This window comes from Lynx canadensis, chromosome E2 (genome assembly GCF_007474595.2).
Source record: "Lynx canadensis isolate LIC74 chromosome E2, mLynCan4.pri.v2, whole genome shotgun sequence".
NCBI classification, from domain to species: domain Eukaryota; kingdom Metazoa; phylum Chordata; class Mammalia; order Carnivora; family Felidae; genus Lynx; species Lynx canadensis.
In genome coordinates, this window is record NC_044317.1 from 14,458,101 (window position 1) to 14,479,950 (window position 21,850).

Here is a 21,850-nt window from a genome sequence, read left to right on the forward strand (position 1 = left end):
ATATCAAGACCATGTATACATTTTTAATCACACTTGTAATATTACTGTTTTGTGGGTAATGCCGCATTTGGGCTTTGAACCCAAATCTTGCCCTTATACATCTGTTGACTTCGTTTCTGGAGTAGTGGTTAGACAGGCTGATGGATGTGAAAGCCAGGAGCTGGCACCCAGTGAGGAGATTTCTCTTCCTTTTCTTGCATTAGCTCTTTGTCACAGGCTCACACATGGTATGCATGCTCTCTCTCTTTAATGTTTGTTTAAGGAGATGGTCATAAATTACTAGATAGTTGTAAGCTTGTTGCTCAGTATTGCACCATACTTATTTTTTTTTTGTAGTTTTTCACACACACACACACACACACACACACACACACCACCACCACCTGTGGCAACCACTGGTCTGTTCTCTGTATCTGTTAGTTTGTGGTTTTCCAGATTCTACATATTTTCCACTTACAATAAGGTGATCTTGATTGTTAATGTTTTCTGATGAGTTAATGTTTTGTTTTTCCCTTTTTAAAAAAATGTTTATTTATTTATTTTGAGAGAGAGCACAAGCAGGGGAGGGGCAGAGAGAGAATCTTACATGATCTCCACACTCACACCACAGAGCCCAACGTAGGGCTCAAACTTAGGAACTGCGAGATCATGACCTGAGCTGAAATCAAGAGTTGGATGGTCAACTGACTGAGCCACCCAGGCTCCCCAATATTTTTTTTCCTAAGGAGGCAAATGAATTTATATTATTTGTCTTTGATAGAAATTCTAAATTATATGCTCCTGAGGTGGTTTTTTTTTTATTTTTTATTTTTATTTAAGTTTATTTACTTAGAGCAAGCTGGGGAGGGGCAAAGAGGAGAGACAGAATCCCAAGCAGACTGCACACTGCCAGCGCAGAACCTGATGGGGGGGCTCAAACTACTGAACTATGAGATCATGACCTGAGCCGAAGTCTAGAATTGGACACTTAACCACCTGAGCCACCCAGGTGCCCCTGTTTTTTAATATTAGCTCTATTGTTAGTCTAAACTCATTGTGTTTGAAAAGAGTTTACATATAATAATAATTACATCTTTTTCTTTTTAGTTCAGCCTTTGTCTATATGTATGTATATATGTGTGCTCTTTTAAAATTCAGAAAATTCAGAATTAGGGGCGCCTGAGTGGCTAAGTCGGTTAAGTGTCTGACTTCGGCTCAGGTCATGATATCACGGTCGGTGAGTTTGAGCCCTGCGTCAGGTTCTGTGCTGATAGCTCAGATCCTGGAGCCTGCTTCGGATTCTGTGTCTCCCTGTCTCTGCACTTCGCCTACTCGTGCTGTCTCTCTCTCTCTCTCTCTCTCTCAAAAATAAATAAATAAAAATTTAAAAACTCAGAATTTAAGGTCGTACTTCATATATATAGTCCTGCCTTTTTAACTAATATTGTTGATATATTTTTACTTCAGTAAATATGTTTCAAAAAAATTTTAGTGGCTATGTAAAAATCCATAAATATACTATAGTTTGTTTAATAAGCAATATTCTTTGTTCATATAGTTCATTAGTCTAGTTTTTTGATCCTAAAATGTGTTGATAAATATTTTTGTATAAAAGTCTGCATGAATCTGTTTGTTTTTTTAATGTTTATTTATTTTGAGAGAGAGCGTGAGAGTGTTTGCATGAGTTGGGGAGAGGCAGAGAGAGAATCCCAAGCAGGCTCTGCGCTGTCAGCTTGAGCCCAAGAAATGTGAGATGGTGACCTGAACTGAAATCAAGTTGGATGCTCATTTGACTCAGGCACCCAGGTGCCCCTTGGGCTGGATAATTTTTTTATTGTGGGGGGCTGTCCTGTTCATTATAGAATTTTTAGCAGCATTCCTGGATCTACCCACCAGATGCCAGTAGCATCCCCTCCAATGGTGACAACTTAGAATGTCTCCAGTCATTGCCAGATATCCTTATAGGGGGCAAAATCACTTCCATTTGAGAACCACTGTAAAATCATAGTTCTAAACAGTTTCATAGTTGCCAGATTCTTTTAGCTGTTTTTTCCAATAGAATATAAGTTCCTTTAAGGGCAAGGATTGTAGGGCTATTGTCTGATGTAGAGATATTCAATAAGTATTTGAATAAATAGTATAATGGATCCAAGGTATTTCGTGACATAGACACCCCATTATAAACTGGGACTTAGGTTAATTATTAAATGTATAAAGGCTTCTGGAGGTAATTTTACAAAAGGAAAACATATCTGATGTTTTTTATTAGTGGTTTTTGCACAAGCAGACAAATATCCATAGTGTTTTTCTTTACGTTGGATATCTTCTTTGGTTTGTCTGTTTATTGGTTACTTTGTTAGACCTAGCTTTTGTTTGGATGTTACCTGTTTTGAAGTTCAAGTCCAGAATTAATTGAAAAACATAGGATTTGTGCTTAATATGGAATGCACAATGATATACCCCCTTGTGGGTGGAGGGGAGTGGTTTTACTGACTGTAACTCTTCTGTTCAGTGAAAGTCTTGGTAAATAGCCTTCTGTTGAATTTTAAAGTTTTTTTTTCTTGGACTTTTCACCCCTTTGTATATTTATTTGTACATGAGTAAAATATTAATATTTCTGTACACTAGTTTTTTTCCCAAAGGCTGAGTCAGGAGAATATGAGGAATTGAGGGGAAGAAATTAAAAAAAAATTTTTTTTTAATGTTTATTATTTATTTTTGAGAGAGAATACAAGCAGGGGAGGGGCAGAGAGTGAGGGAGACACAGAATCCCAAGCAGGCTCCAGGCTCTGAGCTGTCAGCACAGAAGTGATGTGGGGCTCGAACTCATGAATCATGAGATGATGACCTGAGCCAAAGTTGGACATTTAACTAATTGAGCCACCCGAGTGCCCCAAGGAAAGAATATTTTTGAATTTGGTTCTAGATTTGATAATCTTTTCTCATCACTACCCTGATGAGATTTTTGGGAGAGGTAGGAGGCCTTCCTGCTACTTAGTTTTTTTATCAACCTGCTCCTACAGCAATATATAATACTCGTTTTAACCATTGCCAGCATCTTTGAGCTGTGCCTTCAAGATATCAAATCCAGTCACTCTACCCTTACCACTGGTACCTACCCGATTCTAAACTATTTCCATCTCTTGTCTGAACTATAGTAATAGTCTTCTCCTTAGTCCCTTGCTTCTATTCTTTTTCTCCCTCAGTCAATTCTTCACACAAGCCGAAGAGATCTTTAAGAAATGTGAATCACGTTATGTCATTTTGCCTGTGGAAAACCATTCTGGTTTATAGTGTCAGCTAATCTACCTTCTAATTGATGTTAGTTTCTATACTAATTTCAATTTGAAGGTAGTAACTGTGTTTCTTATCTTTTTCCAGGAGGAACAACACAGCATGCTGGGCTCTGGATTTAAAGCTGAGCGTTTACGAGTCAATTTGAGATTAGTCATAAACCGTCTTAAACTATTGGAAAAAAAAAAAAGTGAGTAATGCATGATTTCCTTGTATTTTATTTCCCAGAATACATCACCAGGTTCTAGCACCCTAATAATTTGGCTCTGTTAGGCTACTACTATGAAGTCTTAGGGATCCCATATCCTTGAAGCTTTAGATATATTACTGCTGCCCTTTGTGACAAGTTAGACTGAATCACTTTGTTGTAGGGAATGGATAACATGACTCCTGAGGTGGAAATTTTTGGCTACACAAACAATAGTCTCACCTAGATAGTGGAGGAAGTTCTAGAGACTAGATGAGTTGGGACTAGATTTGCTAACAGTGAGCTAGGATGTAGAAGAAACACGCACTTCTCTCTGTCGGAGTGGAAGTCTCCTGCAGGGCAGGCGGCTCAGTGTACTGCTACTATGTGACTGGATGCGATTTGTGACTTAGCGGAATTGGCCCAGAAAGCAAGGAAAGAGATTGCTGACTATCTGGCTGCTGGGAAAGATGAACGAGCTCGGATCCGTGTGGAGCACATCATCCGAGAAGACTACCTCGTGGAGGCCATGGAGATTCTGGAGCTCTATTGTGACCTGCTGCTGGCTCGGTTTGGCCTCATCCAGTCTATGAAGTAAGATATTTTGTATTTTTTTAAAAAATCTACATTTAGGTATGGTTTATAGAAAAAGCTGTACATATTTTATGCATGCAGTTTGATGAGTTTGGACATACGCATACATCTGTATACTAGCACCACAATCAAGGTAATAAAATTTGTTTCCTCTAGAAGTCCTTGTGTCCCTCCTCTCCTCTCCCTTTATTGGTAAGAATACGTGACATCAGATCTCTACCCTCTTAACATTTTTTAATTTATTTTTAAGTTAGTATTTTGGTTTTTAATTTTTTAAATTTAATTTATTTATTTTGAGAGAGAGAGAGCAGGGGAGGGGCAGAGAGAAGGAGGGAGAGAATCCAAGTAGACTTTGCATTATCCGCACAGAGGCTGATACGGGGGCTCAAACTCATGAACTGTGAGGTCAAGAGTCGGACGCTTAACTGGCTGAGCCACCCAGGCACCCCTGTTTTTTAATTTTTTAATGTTTGTTTATTTTTGAGAGAGAGCGCGTGCGCATAAGATGGAGAGGGGCAATGAGAGGGAGACATAGAATCCGAAGCAGGCTCCAGGCTCCAAGCTGTCAGCACAGAGCCAGAGGGGATTTGAACCCACAAATTGTGATATCATGACCTGAGCTGAAGTCGGACGCTTAACTGACTGAGGCACCCAGGTGCCCCATACCCTATTAACATTTTTAAGTGCACAGTACAGTATTGTTAACTATAGGCACAGTGTTGTTCCAGAGGTATCTAGAACTTAATTCATTTTGTGTAAGTGTAATGAAATAATGCATTTTGAAGACCTAAATCAAATCATCTCTTTGAGAAAGGGAATCTGTGAAAGCATTAATAGTGATTTCTTACTACATGTGGGCAACTAGCACTAGGGGACTACTTCACATACCCAAGGACCTTTTTCCTAATGGCTTTGCTGGAAAACCTGATCTTGATATAGACAATTGTTGAAAAGAAAGGAAGGAATCTGAAATCAAAAGGCCTAAGTTTGAGTCTTGGCTCAACCATTTCCGGACTTTGTGACCTTGGGCTTGTCAGTTAGTTTGAGTTTCCCCACAAGTAAAATAGGAAGCCTAGAGTATTTTATGAGAATCCAGTGAGATTTGTGAAAGAGCTTTCCAAGGCTATCAACTATATGATACAAATGCTAAGGTTTGTTGGTTTGTTTTAAAGAATGTTAAATTTTATTAATTTTTCTTCCTTAATTAGGGAACTAGATTCTGGTCTGGCTGAATCTGTGTCTACACTGATATGGGCTGCTCCTCGACTCCAGTCAGAAGTGGCTGAGTTGAAAATAGTGAGTACAACCAGTTTCATTGATGTCTGTAGTTTGTTAAATTGTTAGGTTGGTTAACATAAATCATTCTGCTTATTTGACAAGATATTTTGTACACTTCTTATGTTGCCTTTGAAACAGGCTTTGTAAATTTGTCTCTACCTCCTTTTCAGCCCTTATATAATGCAACAGAATAGTGTTTTGCAAACATGAATAATTTTTTTAAAGAGCAAAGTGTTGTGTACCTTCAGTTTTGTCTTATTTTTATTGTAATGTTATTTAAGTATATTCAAATAGGAAAGTTCTTACACAACTGTAAACCAGTTAACATTAATTTAAGGTCACATATTTTGCTTCATTCATTAATTCCACAAATATTTATCAAGTTGATGTTATGAGCTAAGTGGGCACTGAGGGTGCAGCAGTGGGCAAAATATGACAGTAACCCTACTCTTGTAGCTTGGAATCTAGCAGAAGAGCTAGACATTAACTAAAAACTTTCACCTCACAACACAGATATAGTACTGACTGCTAGTATTCAAATTCATTTGAGTTGTTACCTGTTTTCTACATCTTTGCCTTTTTGTTTTATTCTGTAGATTGTCTCAGTCTTACCTCCTGACCTGTCTTTTTTCTTTTTTCTTTTTTTTTTTAAGTTTATTTTTGAGAGTGTGTGTGTGTGTGGGTGGCAGGGGCAGAGAGAGAATCCCAAGCAGGCTTGCAGTAATAGCCTGAGCCACAAACCACAAGATCATGACCTGAGCCGAAATCAAGAGTCAAACAGTTAACCGACTGTGCCACCCAGATGCCCCTTGAGATTTCCTTGTCTTCTGTGGGTTTTCATATATTTATTTAATTTTTTTTTTTTTCAACTTTTTTTATTTATTTTTGGGACAGAGAGAGACAGAGCATGAATGGGGGAGGGGCAGAGAGAGAGGGAGACACAGAATCAGAAACAGGCTCCAGGCTCCGAGCCATCAGCCCAGAGCCTGACGCGGGGCTCGAACTCACGGACCGCGAGATCGTGACCTGGCTGAAGTCGGACGCCTAACCGACTGCGCCACCCAGGCGCCCCCTTTTTTTTTTTTTCATATATTTATTTAAAAAAAATTTTTAACTGTTTGTTTTTGAGAGAGGGAGTGGGGGAGGGGCAGAGAGGGAGACACAGAATCTGAAGAAAGCTCCAGACTCTGAGCTGTCAGCACAGAATCCTGTTTTCTACCTCAAGGGTGTAAGCTGGCTGCCAGAATTTGAGAATCATGGGAGGAGGAAGCCAAAGGTCTCATTCTTGTCTTATAGAAGACTTAAAATTTTGGTTGTCAGTAAGTATCTTTGCTCTCTGCTGTGCGTGGAGTTCAGAGTCCTATTAGTTTAACCTCTCCAGAGAGTAAGCCTCCTGTATTCTATTCCTGTAGGGATGGTAGTCCTAGAGTTTTGTTGGTAGAGGAATGGGAGAGTAGAGGCAACAGGTTCTTCTTTTTTTCTTTTCTTTTTTCTTTTTCTGTTGTTTTCTTCTTAAGTAAGTTCTACGTCTGTCATGGGGCTTGAACTCACGACCCTGAGATCAAGAGTCACATGCTGTACCAGCTGAGGCAGCCAGGCAGTTGCTTCTTATATAGACTTTTAACTTTTTTAGTCTCTCTCTTTTTTCTTTTTCTTTTCTTTTTTCTTTTTAAGTAATCTCTACACCCAACGTGGGGCTTGAACTCATGATCAAGAGTTGCATGTTTTTCCAACTGAGCCACCCAGGAGCCCCAACCCGGGGTTAAAACCTCGTTTTAACCTCTTCTATACTTTTCCTTTATATCAAGATTTATTCAAGATGAAACAGATTTATATGTTTGTTTGTTTTTTAATGAACTCATTAAAAACTAGAAGAAAACTAGGCAGATTTAAAAAGATAATCTCATAGTGGAAAAGGCCACAAAAGCCATGAACAAAGTGATTACATTAATATAATAAAAAATTTCTGCATAGTATAAAGCAACCAAGAGTGTTATCAAAAGACAAAGGACTAAATTACATCATAAATACCGGGTCTATATATTGAACAATGAGTGCCTCCTCACTGAGCTCTCAGGTGTTGGGACCACTCTGGTTTGATGCCAGTCATTTCCTGCCTGGACTATTACAGTAACTTCTTGAATCTTCTTTCTATACCTACTTTGGTTTCCTTTAGTCTCTTCAACATTCTGTCAGAACAGCTTAGGGTTCTATTCAAAACACAGATCTGATCCTGTCACTACCTCTTGCTTTAAAGCCCTTTAGTAGCTGTTGTTCGTGTGATAGAAACAAAATTCCTAATATGACCTATATGATTCTGCATTTTCTGGCCCCCACATGCCTTTCTTACTTCATTTCCTATGGCACTCCTCCCTTGGGCTCAACACTTAATTTATTTCAGCTTGAGGATTGGCCCTATTTTTCCACCAGAGGCCTTTGCACATGCTGTTACTTTGCCTTGGTGGCATTTATTACAGCTGCATTTGTATCTTTGTGTGATTAATGACTGTTTTCCTCAGAGATTATAAGCCTCTATAAGAACAGTGTCTGTTTTTGTTCATTGTGTTTATAGCATATATCATAATGTCTGTAATAGAATTTGGCACATAGTTACAGCTCAGTGGATGGCTGGATAAACAAGTACGAATTGTTTTGAATTCTTGTAGTAGAAAGAAGCATGTTTACTATTGTTAGGAGGAAGCTTGAAGTAGTTTTTAGGAATGGTTTCCACTTTTATTTACTGTTTTGCCTTTTTTTTTTCTTTTTTTTTTTTTTCTCTCTGTAGGTTGCTGATCAGCTCTGTGCCAAGTATAGCAAGGAATATGGCAAGTTATGTAGGACCAACCAGATTGGAACTGTGAATGACAGGGTAATGAACATACTTGTTAATAAACATGATGCAGTAGACAGGGATGTGGGCATGTTATGCTATTGCCTGTGTTGATTCTCGTGGGTTCTGCTGTATGGCTGAGTTAATCTAGGGTTGCATATTTCATAGGGTGAGAGGCTTTCTGGTTGGCAGTGTCGTCAGCTCCTTATTCCGTCCCTAAACTTCTGATTGTGAGGCCCCCCCACCCCCATCCTTTGTGCCTCTTGTGATTTGTGGATGTAGAAGCGAGGAGAGAAGTGGATGAATTCAAATGTGGACGGCGGTGGTATCAGTCTTAGCAAGGTTGTGTGTAACCAGAGAACATGAAAGAGACATGGTTTTGCAATATGTCTCATGACTGAAAAAAGAAATCATGTAACTAGTCTGAACTCCTTTTTTCTCAATTTACATATAAAATAAGAGGAACAAAGTTTAAAAGTGAGACAAGTTAGTTTTAAGGCTAGTTGGCATAGATGTTAATCCTGGGTGTTTTACTTATAGCTAATGCACAAACTGAGTGTGGAAGCCCCACCCAAGATCCTGGTGGAGAGATATCTGATTGAAATTGCCAAGAACTATAATGTGCCCTATGAGCCCGACTCTGTGGTCATGGTGAGTTTAGAGTCTTTCAGAGTACAAAGGGAAATGAGTCTTTGGATATCATTTTCTTTAAAAATAACCATATTCTTTTCATTAAAGTTTGTGTGTGGGAGTTTAAGCCTTTCTCTGCTTGGGTAACAATAAATATGCCTGCAAAGAGTATTTTAAGGATCAGATGAGATGAATGATGAAAGCACTTTGAAAAGGTACAGACCTTGATACAAATACAAAATGACATTGTTGGTTTTCAATGAATTTCACTGAATTGAAGCAAGAAAGGATCCTGAAAGATTTATTGGGTGCCTGCCCTGTGCCAGACAGTACACAGAAAAGACAGAGATAAAAACAAGGTCACTGTCCTAAAGAGGCTTATAGTGTAAGGACGGCAGATGTACAAATAATAATCACTCAGTTAAGGTTGGTGGGGTGTAGTGTGTGGGTTAGTATGCTGTTTAGACAACCTCCCCCCCATCCCAAATACACTTCAGGATAAAAGCATTTATCCTCCCAGCTCTTGAGAATATTGGTGACTGGTGCTCATACACAGCTGAGTGCTCCTCCAGCAGTGGCTCTCAGAAGAAAGCTGCTTCATCCAAAGTCTTTCCTTAGGGGCAGCCTGTAGTTAGTAACTGGGATTTTAGACTCTGCCCCATTTGAGGGCACCTGCTGCAGACCCATCCCAGCTCCAGAGCTCCCTAAGGAATTGACTGAGCAGTTGCTATGATTACATGGCAGCCCAGCTTTTCCCTTTGCCCAGCCCTGCTTCCTTCACTCTCCACAAGTCTTTATCCCAAGAGACTACCCCAGTAAACTTCCTCCATGCTGACCTGCATCTCTGAGTCTACTTCTGGGGGATCTGGCCTGCAGTGTGGGTTAATGATACAGGTTTCTCTCTTCTTCTCAGGCAGAAGCTCCTCCTGGCATAGAGACCGATCTTATTGATGTCGGATTCACAGATGATGTGAAGAAAGGGGGCCCTGGAAGAGGAGGAGGGGGTGGTTTTGCTGCACCAGTTGGTGGACCTGACGGAACAGTGCCAGTGCCTATGCCTGTGCCTATGCCCATGCCCTCTCCAAGTACTCCTTTTTCCTACCCACTTCCAAAGGGACCAGTAAGTATACATATAAGCGTGGATATAAACTCTAGAAAATGTAACAGAAGAAGAGACACATTGGCTGTATGAATACACACAAAAGTTGTAGGTTGTCAAGATTGAGCAGTAAGAACATTTGGTATTAGTGATCATATTGTGGAAAAAAATACCGGGATTTGGAAAAAGTCTTTTGGTTTGTCTATAGTTAATGATGTGGGAAAATACAGAGAGATGGTGTTAAAGAAACTTTTTCCTATAGGTTTACTGGTAAATAACCTTTGGGACCTTTTGCAGCCATACTAGTTTTTTCCAAAAATGAATACTGCTTATTACCAGCTGGAAAAACCTCTTTTGTAGACATTTTGTAGACAAGGTCATTACTAGTAATAGGAGAGTTTGATTATAATCTTTCCTTGTCAACATGGAAGCGGTTAATTTAGTAATTTGAAAACTAGCCTTTGGCTATAGATCTTTGAAGATCTAGAATTCTTCTAGGCATTTTTTTCTCTTTTTTAGCTCTTGAATATATGTATATATTCAATATATATATTGAATATACACTGAATATATGTATATCTCCCTTACCATACAACAAACCTCAGAAAACTCAGGGGTTTTTGGGGCTGTGTCTCTGATGTTACCTTTCTCCTCTTGCAGTCGGATTTCAATGGATTGCCAATGGGGACTTACCAGGCTTTTCCCAATATTCATCCACCTCAGATACCAGCAACTCCCCCATCGTATGAATCTGTAAGTGGTTGAGCCTCTTTTGTAAGCAGCAGGAGAGTGACTCCCATGAAGAGAGAGCAAAATAATGGCCACAGGGAAGGCAAAGTTTTGATCAATTCCTGGTACCATCATTGCTCTTGCTTTGGATTCTTGTGTTGCTTTAACATTACCCTGGAAGTTGGGTGGTGGCGGCCGCAGCAACATCATCATTGGTGGCAATGCTTTGTCTGCAATTAAGCCAGGAATCAGGAAGGAGCTGAAGGTCTCTTAGAAAGTTCACATAGGGCACTTGCCTAGTTTTTTTGGAGTAGGGCAGAGAATTGTTTTGAGTTGGTATAGTCCTGCTGTTGGAATATCATAATTAAAATACCACTTTTAGGAATTCAACACTGTGTAAAGGAATAGTGGCCAGATTTTTGTCTTAAATAGAAGTGTCCAGTTAGTAAATTTCAGCCGATATTACTAATTTTACATTTTAGTTTTGTAGGTAAAACTTATTATAAATATAATCATTCCTTGAATTGTTGGTGGTTGCACAGCTTTGATTCCAAATTAGAGGGCTCCTTTTCTGTCAGCTTTGTTTCCTTAGCTAGTATGTGCCTTTTGAGACCTATTTCCTTCCATCTGATGAATTAAAGAGAAAACAAATTGATATGGCGTTTGCTGGGAGATCCTCCTGTTCCTGAACTTGTTTAGTGTTCTTTCCTTTGGTTTTCCCCTTGGGCTTGGGTTTTTCTTAAGTTTGGTCTTGCATGCATTGAAGCATTGCCCACAGCTGTTTCTAGGAATGAGGTAGAAGATCTTCAGTATTTGAGGACTTGGTTCTTGGAGAGATGAATTCAGTGGGTTAGTGCTTTCTCTCTGCACAGAAGGTGAAGGTATCAAAGAGAGGTGTTATGGTGTGGTAAGAATTTCCTTTTTCTCTGCTTGGTGGTTTAGAGTTTAATGTGGTATCTGTCTAGCTGGAAGATCAGAAAAGAGTACAGGGGGTGGAGGGGCAGTTTGTTTGGGGTGGTTCTGTTGCTTCCGCTTAGCTTTTGGAAAACACGGGCTTATACCAGTATCAGTACTTTCTCTCTAGTAATGCCTTTGCTTTCTCCCTTGGTAACAGTATTTGTGTTTCAGGTTGATGACGTTAATGCTGACAAGAATGTCTCTTCTGCACAGATTGTTGGTGAGTGTGAGTCAAAAACCCTCAGTGCTGAACCTTTTTGCTGTTTTCTCATTACTGCTTCCACCTCAGAGAAAGTTTTCATGTCCGTGGCATTTTACCCACATGCCCTGTCCTTTCCTTGAGTGTAGTATGACAAAAATAGAACTCAGGATTTCCCTTGTCCATAAAGAAAATACCTTTCTGGCCCCAGAGAATCTTTCAAGTTCCTTGTTTCTGTTGGTGGTATTATTCTTATTCTTTCAACCTCAAGTTCTTGATGTTCTTGCTGCTTCAACTTTCATTGTATTAGAAGTATCAAAATTATTTGTATTTATATAAATACATGTTTATATTAACAAACTTGGGCATTAATGAGGGGGCAGTAGATAAAACCATAGTGAATAGCTCAGTGACTTTTCACAGAGCAAGCATGCTGTGTGGCCATCCACTCAGAAAATAAAACACTACTAGCACTTCAGAAACCCAGGGTGGGGGGATGCTTTTAAAATTTGGGGATAGTTGTTTTGTTGAGGTATAATTAACATAGAAAAAAATACACAGAAGTATATATTTTGATGAGTTTTGATTTTACGTAACAGTGACTTCAGTCAAGGTGTAGAAAGTTTCCATCACCCCAGAAAGTTCTATGTTCCTTCCCAGTCCATTCTACCCTGGAGGCAAATACTGTTCTTATTTTCTAAAACTATAGTTTAGGTTCACCTTTTCTAGAACTTAGATACAAACGGAAAGGGGGATGATTTTAACTTGTAAAATACAAAATGGAAGAGTGGAAATTCTGATTCTATTACATCAAACAATGTATACATTAATATTCCTTATAAAATTTTTCTTCCCCTAATCCTTAAAGAGTGGCTCATTCCAACAGAATTTTAGTGCCACCCCTTGGACTTTGTTGTTATGGGAGCAGACCTTTGTGAAAGGGCATAGTCTAAGAGAATGCATTGTGTACCTGGTTTCATGTACCACACCTGGAATTTCTCTTAATCTTTCTTCTTACCATAGGAAAGTAAAACAGGATTCAACTGTATTAAGGGAATGTAGATCTTAATTGTACTGAAAATTTTATTGATCTTTAATCATATTTTTCTTCTGTGTTTTGATAGTTACATTGTTTTTGCCAAAGGGGATTGTGGGCTTTGAGGATCTGAGCCCCTTTTCTGGCTTGTAACACTGGGCTCCTTACCCTTATTTAATTAGGTCCTGGGCCCAAGCCGGAAGCCCCCGCAAAGCCCCCTTCCAGACCTGTGGACACCTGTGACAACTTTGTACTACCAGAGTTGCCGTCTGTGCCAGACACACTACCGACTGCATCTGCTGGTGCCAACACCTCAGCATCTGAGGACATTGACTTTGATGATCTTTCCCGGAGATTTGAAGAGTTAAAAAAGAAAACCTAGATCTCTTAAGCCAGGCAACCTCCAGGCTCTGGGATTTGAGACGGCACTGTTTCTCCTTGTAACAAAGAATCTCCGTGCAATTCTTTTTCATCTCTTACCATCACTGAGCACACTTTTCCTTTGGGCTCTCTTCCTGCTCTAAATTCTGCTGCTTTCCAGTTCTCTGTTGCTCTTAAGAGACTAACAATGAGAGTCAACGAGGCCAGAGCAGCCTTGGCAACCTTGCTTGTTCGTCACCTTTGAGTGTGATCCCAGGTTCACCCATCACCCGTCCTTCTGTCCCTCCGCAGGGAAAAGGTGAAAGCATTGTAAGGAGAGCTGCCAAAGATGGCTGGACACGGAGGACATTACTTCATGAAGTCTCTCTCAGTCCTGTGCTGAAGTTCTAGATTTAGAAGCAAACCCCTCTGTACAGAGGGATTTGTGGTGAGCAAGAATCAAGACAAAAAGGTGTGATATGAATGGGAAGAGAGACTGATGCTGGAAGCCTCTTTAACAGTTCTTGGAAGCTGGGTCCTCTCATTGGCATATACACTTCTTCTTGCTGCAGGGCATTGTTCTACCTGGATCCAGTTGCAAAGTTTATTTGGAAAGTTGAAGGCTTCTCTTAGTTCTGCTGGATTCTCAGGGAGCCCTCCGTGGCCTTTTGCTTTGAGTGCTGTGTTCTCCTTTTACCAGAGGGCAACACTCCATAAATTCCTGTTTTTCCCCATAGCATGTTCTGTTGGATTGCATTTACTGGCAAATGGCGGACAGGTCACATGTTGGGCAGAAGTCACCATTCAAGGCTAAGGTGGGCTTCCAGTTGCCTTAATAGAAGTACTCAAATCTCTTGGGTAGTGAGCTGGAATGCCTACAGGAGAAGAAGGGTTCTTGTTTTCATTTGAAAACTTTATGATTAAGAGAACCTTTAAAGACTGATTTCAGAAAATTTTTTGGTGCCCATAAAAAACGTGGCTGTAGTTCACTACTTTCCTAGATGGATGAGACTATTATTATTGTAACTTAATGTGCTCCTTTTCCCTGTAGATAAGGCTGTCCTTCCCCAGAGGGATGGTTTTGGGATCAGAAGGTAGGATTCTGGCTTATGTGTAGTGTAATGTATATACTTGTTTCAAGCAACTTTAGTGTTTTTGATTGGTTTGTATCTATCTCATAGCTCAGTAGCTGATAATAAAGTTAAAAATTCTGTGCCTTGCTGAATTTGGTTTGGTCAAACGATGAGGTGCATTTGGATTTTAGTGGAGATTATTTTAAGTAGTGACCCATGCTGGGCACAAGCCAGACCTTAACTCTTTGGTTCCCTGGGTCATGGGGACCTGCAGCAGCGAGGAGCCCATTTCAATCTGTGTGTGTGTGCGTGTGTTTTAATGTTTATTTTTGCAAGAGAGTGAGCAGAGGAAGGGCAGAGAAGGAGACAGAATCCTAAGCAGGTTCCACACTATCAGCACAGAGCCCAATGTGGGGCTTGAACCCATGAATCATGAGATCATAATCTGAGCCGAAATCAAGAGTCAGACGCTTAACTGACTGAGCCTCGCAGGCGCCCCTCAACTTCTGTATATAAGCCTAGATAGCATTTGTGAATTTGCTTGGTTACTCCTCTGGGACAGGGCTCTCCATTACCCAAACCTCATGCATTTATCTTTAAGCTGCTGTCAGGGCGCCTGGGTGGCTCAGTCAAGCGTCTGACTTCAGCTCAGGTTATGATCTCACCGTTAGTGGGTTCTAACCCCTGTTGGGCTCTGTGCTGACAGCTCAGAGCCTGGAGCCTGTTTCGGATTCTGTGTCTCCCTCTTCATTGCCCCTACCCCACTTGTGCTCTGTCTCTCTCAAAAATAAACATTAAAAAAAAAAGTAAGCTGCTGTGAGCCCACTTGTGATTCATTTATATTTCCCACAGCCATACTGAAACATTGGTGATGAGTGTTTTTTTACCTGTTTGGCAGCAGAGCTGGATTATTCTGTATCACTCTTAACAGGGTTAACCCTTTCCTGACCGTGATCTATAAACAGAAGAACTTGCAGCCACAGGGGATTTTGATTCCTCAGTGATTTACAAAATTAACAGTGCATTATATATAAACATTGGTAATTTTCTAAACTGTGCCATGCAAAGATAAGTAATAATATGCTAAGTAGTAATAAGCCAGGCTGGGAATGGAGCCAGGCTCCATTGTTAATGCCCATTGCTATCATGACCATTTGCTCATGTGTTCTGGTGCCGCTGGATTCCTAGCAAACTCTCTGCAGCACCATCTGTGAATGCACCTTCTTTTAGAGTCTGTTCAAAGACAAAAGGAGAAAAGTGGGGGAAATTAACAATTGATCCTGATGTTGGAGAGAAAAAGTACCACAAGATACCAAAAAAAAGTATGAATAGTAATACTGGAAATTTCCTTTTATGATTTACTGTCAGGCATTGGAGTGTTTCTGCTAAATAGTGGAGGACCAGGTGTTTATAGGACAGTGGATATAGAACATAATATAGTCTTGGTAAACTGGGTTTCCTATAAAAATGGTTGGCAGAGACCAATAAAGGGAATGTGCTAATACTGTGCGTTATGTCTGCCTAAGAGCAGCAACAGTTGAGCTTTTCCAATGATAGAAGAATCATGACATTTATATTTCAGTTACTGAGCCAGAGAGTTACCTACCTTAAGGGACTTTCTTTACCAAAGGCCATGAGGATGACAAACAAAAAGGTTAATGATCACAAGTACTATCAAGATGACACTGGTGAGGATCAGAAAAGAACCCAGGATTGGCTCTAAAACAACAACCTGGAAAGAGACAATAAAATTTTGAGTTTAAACATTGTCAGTTTAATTTCTACTTTAAAAATGTAAGTTATATGCTTATGTTTGGGATATAGTCACATAAAATATTTGGTGGAAACTTGGAGAAGCAAAATTATTAAAAAGGAAAATACTTTTGAGTGGACAGAAGAGAAAGAATGATAGACTGGGTGGGTATAAAAATAATTGACTTCAGTGTTTTCACAGGTAAACAGGTGAGTCACAATAGCACTATAATTCAAAACCCATGTGAGTTTTGGCAGTTCTGGAAAATATAAACATGGAGGTTTGAAAGAGTAGCAAAAGGTTACTGAAAAAATACATCAGAAATCCTGAAAACTGTCTCTGCCGTTCTATGACCTCTACTTTAAACACAGGAGCATTCTAATAAAATTTAACAGGTTAACCATAAAAACTGGCTTTTTAGTCTTTTTTTCTTTTTATTTATTTAGAAAATCCCAAGCCGGGCTCAAACTCATGAACTGTGAGATCATGACCTGAGCCAAAATCAAGAGTTGGATGCTCAACTGACTGAGCCACTGAGGTGCCCCTAAGTTGGTTGGTTTTTTTTTTTTTTTTTTAATGTTTATTTATTTTTGAGACAGAGAGCATAGTTGGTTGTTTTTTTAAGTGTTATCTTTAAAAGTGTAATTGCTGAGTTTTGCTAGTCTTTTCAGCATAAAGACATCTCTCAGATACAGGGTTACTAGAGTGGTTTCCATAACAGCATTTTAATTTACATGTTCATTTTAACAAATGATGCACTTTTTCCCTTGATATTTTGGCTCATTCACTGTTGCCACTAGGGTACTGTTAAAAAAACAAAACAGCCCAACAACTTAGAGGGTGAATGTTTATAATAAATACCACTGTGATGGAAATATGTATGACCAAATATATCCTAGTAACAATACATCATCCACTTAAAAGTGCTTAATTATAGCTACTCTATCTAAGTCAACAAGTAACTTGGGACAATCTCAGATTGTGCTGTAAGACTTTGCCCAGTAAGTATACTCCATTTTCCCTTCACATTGTATATGATTATGATTAAAGCAGAAAAAGAGTTAAGTCAAAAAGGAGGTGTTAGCAAAAGCTTATTGTTGTGATTGTTACTTCCTTAAGAGCTTTAGTAAATAAAGTGTTCCAAGAGTGACGGCTTCACTCCCTAATTTGAATTGTAGTTTTTTCTGTCCTAATCAAATCTATATATGCTAGGGCTACAAATCCTCATCTAGGTTTCCTTGTTCTGTCTTTAAGTAGGCTCCGCACCCAATGTGGGACTTAAACTCCTGACCCTGAGATCACGAGTCACATGCTGTACTGACTGAGCCAGCCAGGCGTCCCCCTACTTTATTTTTTATACTTTTTATACTGACTAGAAGAGACTTGTGTTGGTAGTTCTTAGGGGGAGAATACAAGCTGTCTGAAATGAGCATTTATTAACTATAAACAAATATTGCAGTTCTTTCTGGAATTAATATCTGCCAAATTTTCTTAAAAGTATACTTCATTGTATACTTAAAAGGGCCATTGAGACAGAAACAGCAAATAATGTTAATCTCGGTAGGTTATGAGAGTATAAATTGAGGCCTAGTGTCCTGGCAATAAGTCTAAGAATATAAGAAATGAGGAAAGTGGGACTAGGTGCTTGAAAAGGGCACATTTCTGAAAGTAACAGCCACTCAAATTGTATTCATAGATAGCACCATAAAATGGAAAGGCAAAGGATCTACACTCCCTTTTCCAGTGTGCAGTGGTGCAGAAAGGGCTGCTTTTTTTGTAAGCAATTCTCCCCTTAAGTATAAATAACCAAATAGAATCCTGCAGGAAAACCGTGATGGGGTTTTTTACCTCCTTGTGATGAGAGATTCCCATCTTGAGACCAACAGCAGTCACTGCTGAGCTGAAAAAAGTTTGGTAGTCCCAGATGCTCCATCCAAACAGCAGGTTAAACTGGAAAGGACAAAGACCAGTCAGGAGAGGGTAGACCGTAATGAAGCTGGTTTCAGTTCTTTCCCTCCTGGGGTGCTTGATAAGGAGGCCAACACAGAACCAAAGAGAATGGAAATGAAAGAAATGCTTTAGTGGCCATTCAAATCACTATGCCTAAAAGAAACCCTCCCCCACCAACACACACACACACACACACACACACACACACACACACACACCCATATTTCCTTTTTAATTACGTAGTGTTTTCATCAATTTATTTGACCTTCACACCAACCTGTGAGCTAAATTTTAGGAGATGAGACAAATTTCTGCATTTAAGTCTCACTACTAGTTAAGTATGGAACTATAACTAAAAGATTTCTTCACTCTTTTCTCCAGAACTCATTGCTAACTTGAACTAATGGTTTCTCATACAGTGCTTTTTCAGGGAGGCAATGTGATTCCAAGGCCAGCACTGCTTTTAGGAAAAGGCAGTGCGAACGAGGGCTTACAGCAATGGCATAGCCTGTCAGCAGGATCAGGATGAATAGCAGGAAGCTGTCCCAGGCTTTGCTGGGTGCTCTACTGACGACCTGCAGCCTGGGGTTAGGATCCAGCAGGTTCCACAGCTGAACAGTTGCCTGTAGAACCAGGAAGCCCATGAGGTGAACGACTGCTGAGTTTACTTTTATTGCCTCATGGAAGCTGATGAACCTGTACCCAGCAAGGCTGACAGTCACTCAGGTGAAGTGTATGCTATCCACTTCTCCAGCTGAAGTGGCATCTCTGCAAGTCCTATTGGGTCAAACACTTGTTGATGTCAGAACTTTTCAGTGTCGCCTCTGGTACTTGTGGATGTGAGAGCACCGGCAAAAGGCCATGGATTTGGTTGGGAGATCTCCAGAAGCCCTGAAGTGCAACCCCTAGGAGATTACTCCAAATTCATCCTGCAAATCAAGGCCAGCCTCGTCCACTGCTCCGGTTTGAGTTAAATCTCTCCTCAAAAGGAGAGGAGTTAGCCTAAGGAGATGTGCCCTTATGCTGCTCTGTTTTCTGTAGGATAATTAATAGGTTTAACAGTGCTGAAAGTAGAAAGATGATAGGTAAACTAGACGGAAGGGTGTTATATGAGAAATGCATTCACAATCTTGTATTGCAACTTGGAAAGACCCCATAGAGCAAGTTGGTGTCTGATCACAAACTGTTCTAGTGTCTAAGACCTAGGCGGTGCCATACAGCAAGATGGACCTCAACTGTCAACACGATTTAACTGCACAGACACACTCCCTACATAAACAACCCTCTGTAAGTCTGACCTGGAACATTGCTTCATTACACAGATCAACAATCCAGACTAGTGACCACTGAAAAAGTCAAGTACCACATGGCAATACTTGGCCTGGGAAATAGATGCTCCTCCCCATGGGAAAGACCAGAGAAGGTGCCCAAAGGGGCACCAGATGTCTCTTAAGTAATGGACAAGCTAATGCATGAACATCCCTACCCAGAAAGCAACCCTCTTTGGATTTAAAAAATGCACTGTGTTGCAGTTTTATTTAAAGCATGATCATTTGTCATGCCTTAGGCTTTATTCTTTGGTCAGGGTGCAAAATATAACTAATTCCAGGTCCTTGCTGTGTGAAATTTGAATGTATTATCCTTGACAAACACATACCTAAGTATTAGGAAGACAGAGGACATTTTCAATATGATTAGCAGTATAAATGGTTTCTTGTTAACTCTTCTCAGCTGTGGACATTAGTCGGAGTTCTGTTTTTAACTCTGGTATACAAATATAGGTCTGATAGAGCAGTGGAGGAGGAAAGGGAGTTTGAAAGGATACTTGTGAGTAATCAGGAAACTTTGGACGTTGACTAGGAATAGGCTTCGCTCCTTAGTCTCCTTCTTACCTGTTACGGTCATAGTGGTATTGTGCTATGTTTTTCTTATGCAGAGAAGTAAGCTTCATGTCAAGACCCAGGATGACAGCTAATGAGGCTTATGCTCGTGTCCAGGATGTTTCTTTTCCTAGTGAAGAACCGCCACCTCTGCTGTTTCAGCCAATGACCCTAAACACAGACGCCACAGTCACTACTGCTTGCCTTAAAGATTAGCCAGGTCTCTCCCTAACGAAGTATTTTAATACTGGCAAAACACTAAGCTGAGCACTTGTCAAATCTAACTTGAACACACTGGGTTATGGTCTTGGTCTGCTCTGTAGTAACTCAGAGCCGCTGCTTACAGAAAAGTTCGCCTTTTCCACTACAACTTTCATTGGATACATTATTTCATTTTTGTTGTTTACATTTTAAAAAGTTTCCAAATTAGTTTTCAGGCCTGAAAATAAGACAGGTATTGGCTTACGACAGATTCTCTTTTGGTGCAGTTACCTGTACTTTTGAATACTTGCTCTCTATTTATTCATATTTTCAATTCTTGCTATTACCTTATATAGGGATAATGCAACTGTACACAAAAAATATTCCTTCTAGAGATTAATCCCTTAGCTCTTGAAAACTGGAAGAGCTACTTGATGGAAAGCCAGTCACCTTTTAACTGAATTCAGGCTCTGGAAAGGACCAAAGTCATAGCCCTAATTCTAATAATAGCTCATTGTAGAGCTCCCCTGATAACATCTGGAAACTTCAAGAATCTTTTACATCTAACACTTTAAGTTCACCTGTACGAAGGTGTAGTAACAGACTAGGAGATAACAGAGGACTTGTGAGATAACAGACCAAAGTCCTTCTTGGATGCCTGAAGGGAACTTAAATGTCCAGCCTCAGAGAGGTGAAGAAGGCACCTGAGAACAAAGAATACCTGGAGTCAAGAGTCTTTAAAGCTTGTGCCCTCTTCCTTTCAAACTCTGTCTTTGAAATCAGTGCAACTATTCCTGGATTATCTATTACAAATGTTCCTGAATCTCTACATTTTACTTGGTATTTCCTCTAGAGCTGTCACTGGATATTAGCTGAGATCATGTATGTGTTGGAGAAATGTGCTGGCTGCACTATCAATAGAGTGAATGGGTATATTGGTGACCTGACCATGAGGGCAGTGTCTGACTTCACAGCTATTAAAGGTGTTATCCTTGCCAAGCCAAAACAGGTGCAGAGATACACTGACTAGTTGTACTCTCGCAATATGATGTTTGGAAGAGAACTGATGACCGTGATGTAAAGTGTGGGGAGAAGGGAACACTACTTAAAATACACTTTCAGAAATCAGTATGCTTTGAGCCATTTCAAATTTACTAAGTGTAAAGCACTAATATCCCATGAATACTAACAGTATCCTGTGAATACTCAGATGTTTCTATGATAGACTAAAAAGCCTCAGATTCCACCCAGGACAGTGAGACTGTTGTGTATAAAATCATGACAGGTCTTGTGACTATAAACTTTCACAAGGCCCCAAAATATTAGAATTAAGATGTGTCCCTTAGTAGAAAGTACATTTAAAAATAAAAGGAATTCCACTTCACAGAGTTACCTCTTAAGACTGGGACTTTCCCACGTTTACCCCTTTTTATTATTTTTTTTTTTAATTTTTATTTTTTGGGTAGTTACTACTAATGAAAAATCCTATGAAGACCCACAGGAAGCCTTCACGCTTCATCTAGAAATAAATATAGAAGTCTAAAATTCCTGATTAAACGCCTGATAGTAAAATGGAAGGATACTGGGGGGCAAATTCTGGGGAAGATAAAGAGAAAATGAAGTTTGATGAGGACAGACTTCCTGTTAAACATAGGGGAATTGAACATACTAGTTTCCCTCTAATCTCATAAAAAGGCCACTACAGTAATAGTGAAGGCATAAAGAACAACCCAAAGAAAAAAAGAGAGGAGGGTAGAGACAGCAACAAACTGCTGGAAGCTGGACAACAGAAGGATGACACTGAAAGCAGAGTCAAGAAAG

The 21,850-nt window shown here is 39.8% G+C and overlaps 2 protein-coding genes across 7 annotated transcripts in view; one reads left to right on the forward strand and one right to left on the reverse strand.

Moving 5' to 3' along the window:
• IST1 (IST1 factor associated with ESCRT-III) overlaps positions 1-14,397 on the forward strand; it is a 32,157-nt gene extending 17,760 nt beyond the window's left edge. For 3 of the 6 annotated variants that reach the window (XM_030299791.2, XM_030299790.1, XM_030299792.1), the window contains 9 exons: positions 3,361-3,463; positions 3,874-4,054; positions 5,263-5,350; positions 8,118-8,201; positions 8,703-8,813; positions 9,706-9,912; positions 10,552-10,644; positions 11,749-11,797; positions 12,995-14,397. In XM_030299791.2, the coding sequence (XP_030155651.1) occupies positions 3,376-3,463; positions 3,874-4,054; positions 5,263-5,350; positions 8,118-8,201; positions 8,703-8,813; positions 9,706-9,912; positions 10,552-10,644; positions 11,749-11,797; positions 12,995-13,194 (1,101 nt within the window). In that variant the 5' untranslated portion in view covers positions 3,361-3,375 and the 3' untranslated portion in view covers positions 13,195-14,397. Of the gene's footprint in view, positions 1-3,360; positions 3,468-3,873; positions 4,055-5,262; positions 5,351-8,117; positions 8,202-8,702; positions 8,814-9,705; positions 9,913-10,551; positions 10,645-11,734; positions 11,798-12,994 lie in introns of those variants that run through there. The other 3 variants (XM_030299795.1, XM_030299793.1, XM_030299794.1) reach the window with 3 other exon arrangements.
• A 1,074-nt stretch (positions 14,398-15,471) lies between these two features.
• Positions 15,472-21,850, reverse strand: part of PKD1L3 (polycystin 1 like 3, transient receptor potential channel interacting) — an 80,584-nt gene continuing 74,205 nt past the window's right edge. Inside the window, 10 exon segments of the mRNA XM_032591436.1 lie at positions 15,472-15,478; positions 15,852-15,890; positions 15,892-15,977; positions 17,847-17,948; positions 18,443-18,644; positions 19,841-19,918; positions 19,920-19,999; positions 20,611-20,675; positions 20,678-20,704; positions 20,707-20,733. Coding sequence (XP_032447327.1) covers positions 15,472-15,478; positions 15,852-15,890; positions 15,892-15,977; positions 17,847-17,948; positions 18,443-18,644; positions 19,841-19,918; positions 19,920-19,999; positions 20,611-20,675; positions 20,678-20,704; positions 20,707-20,733 — 713 coding nt within the window.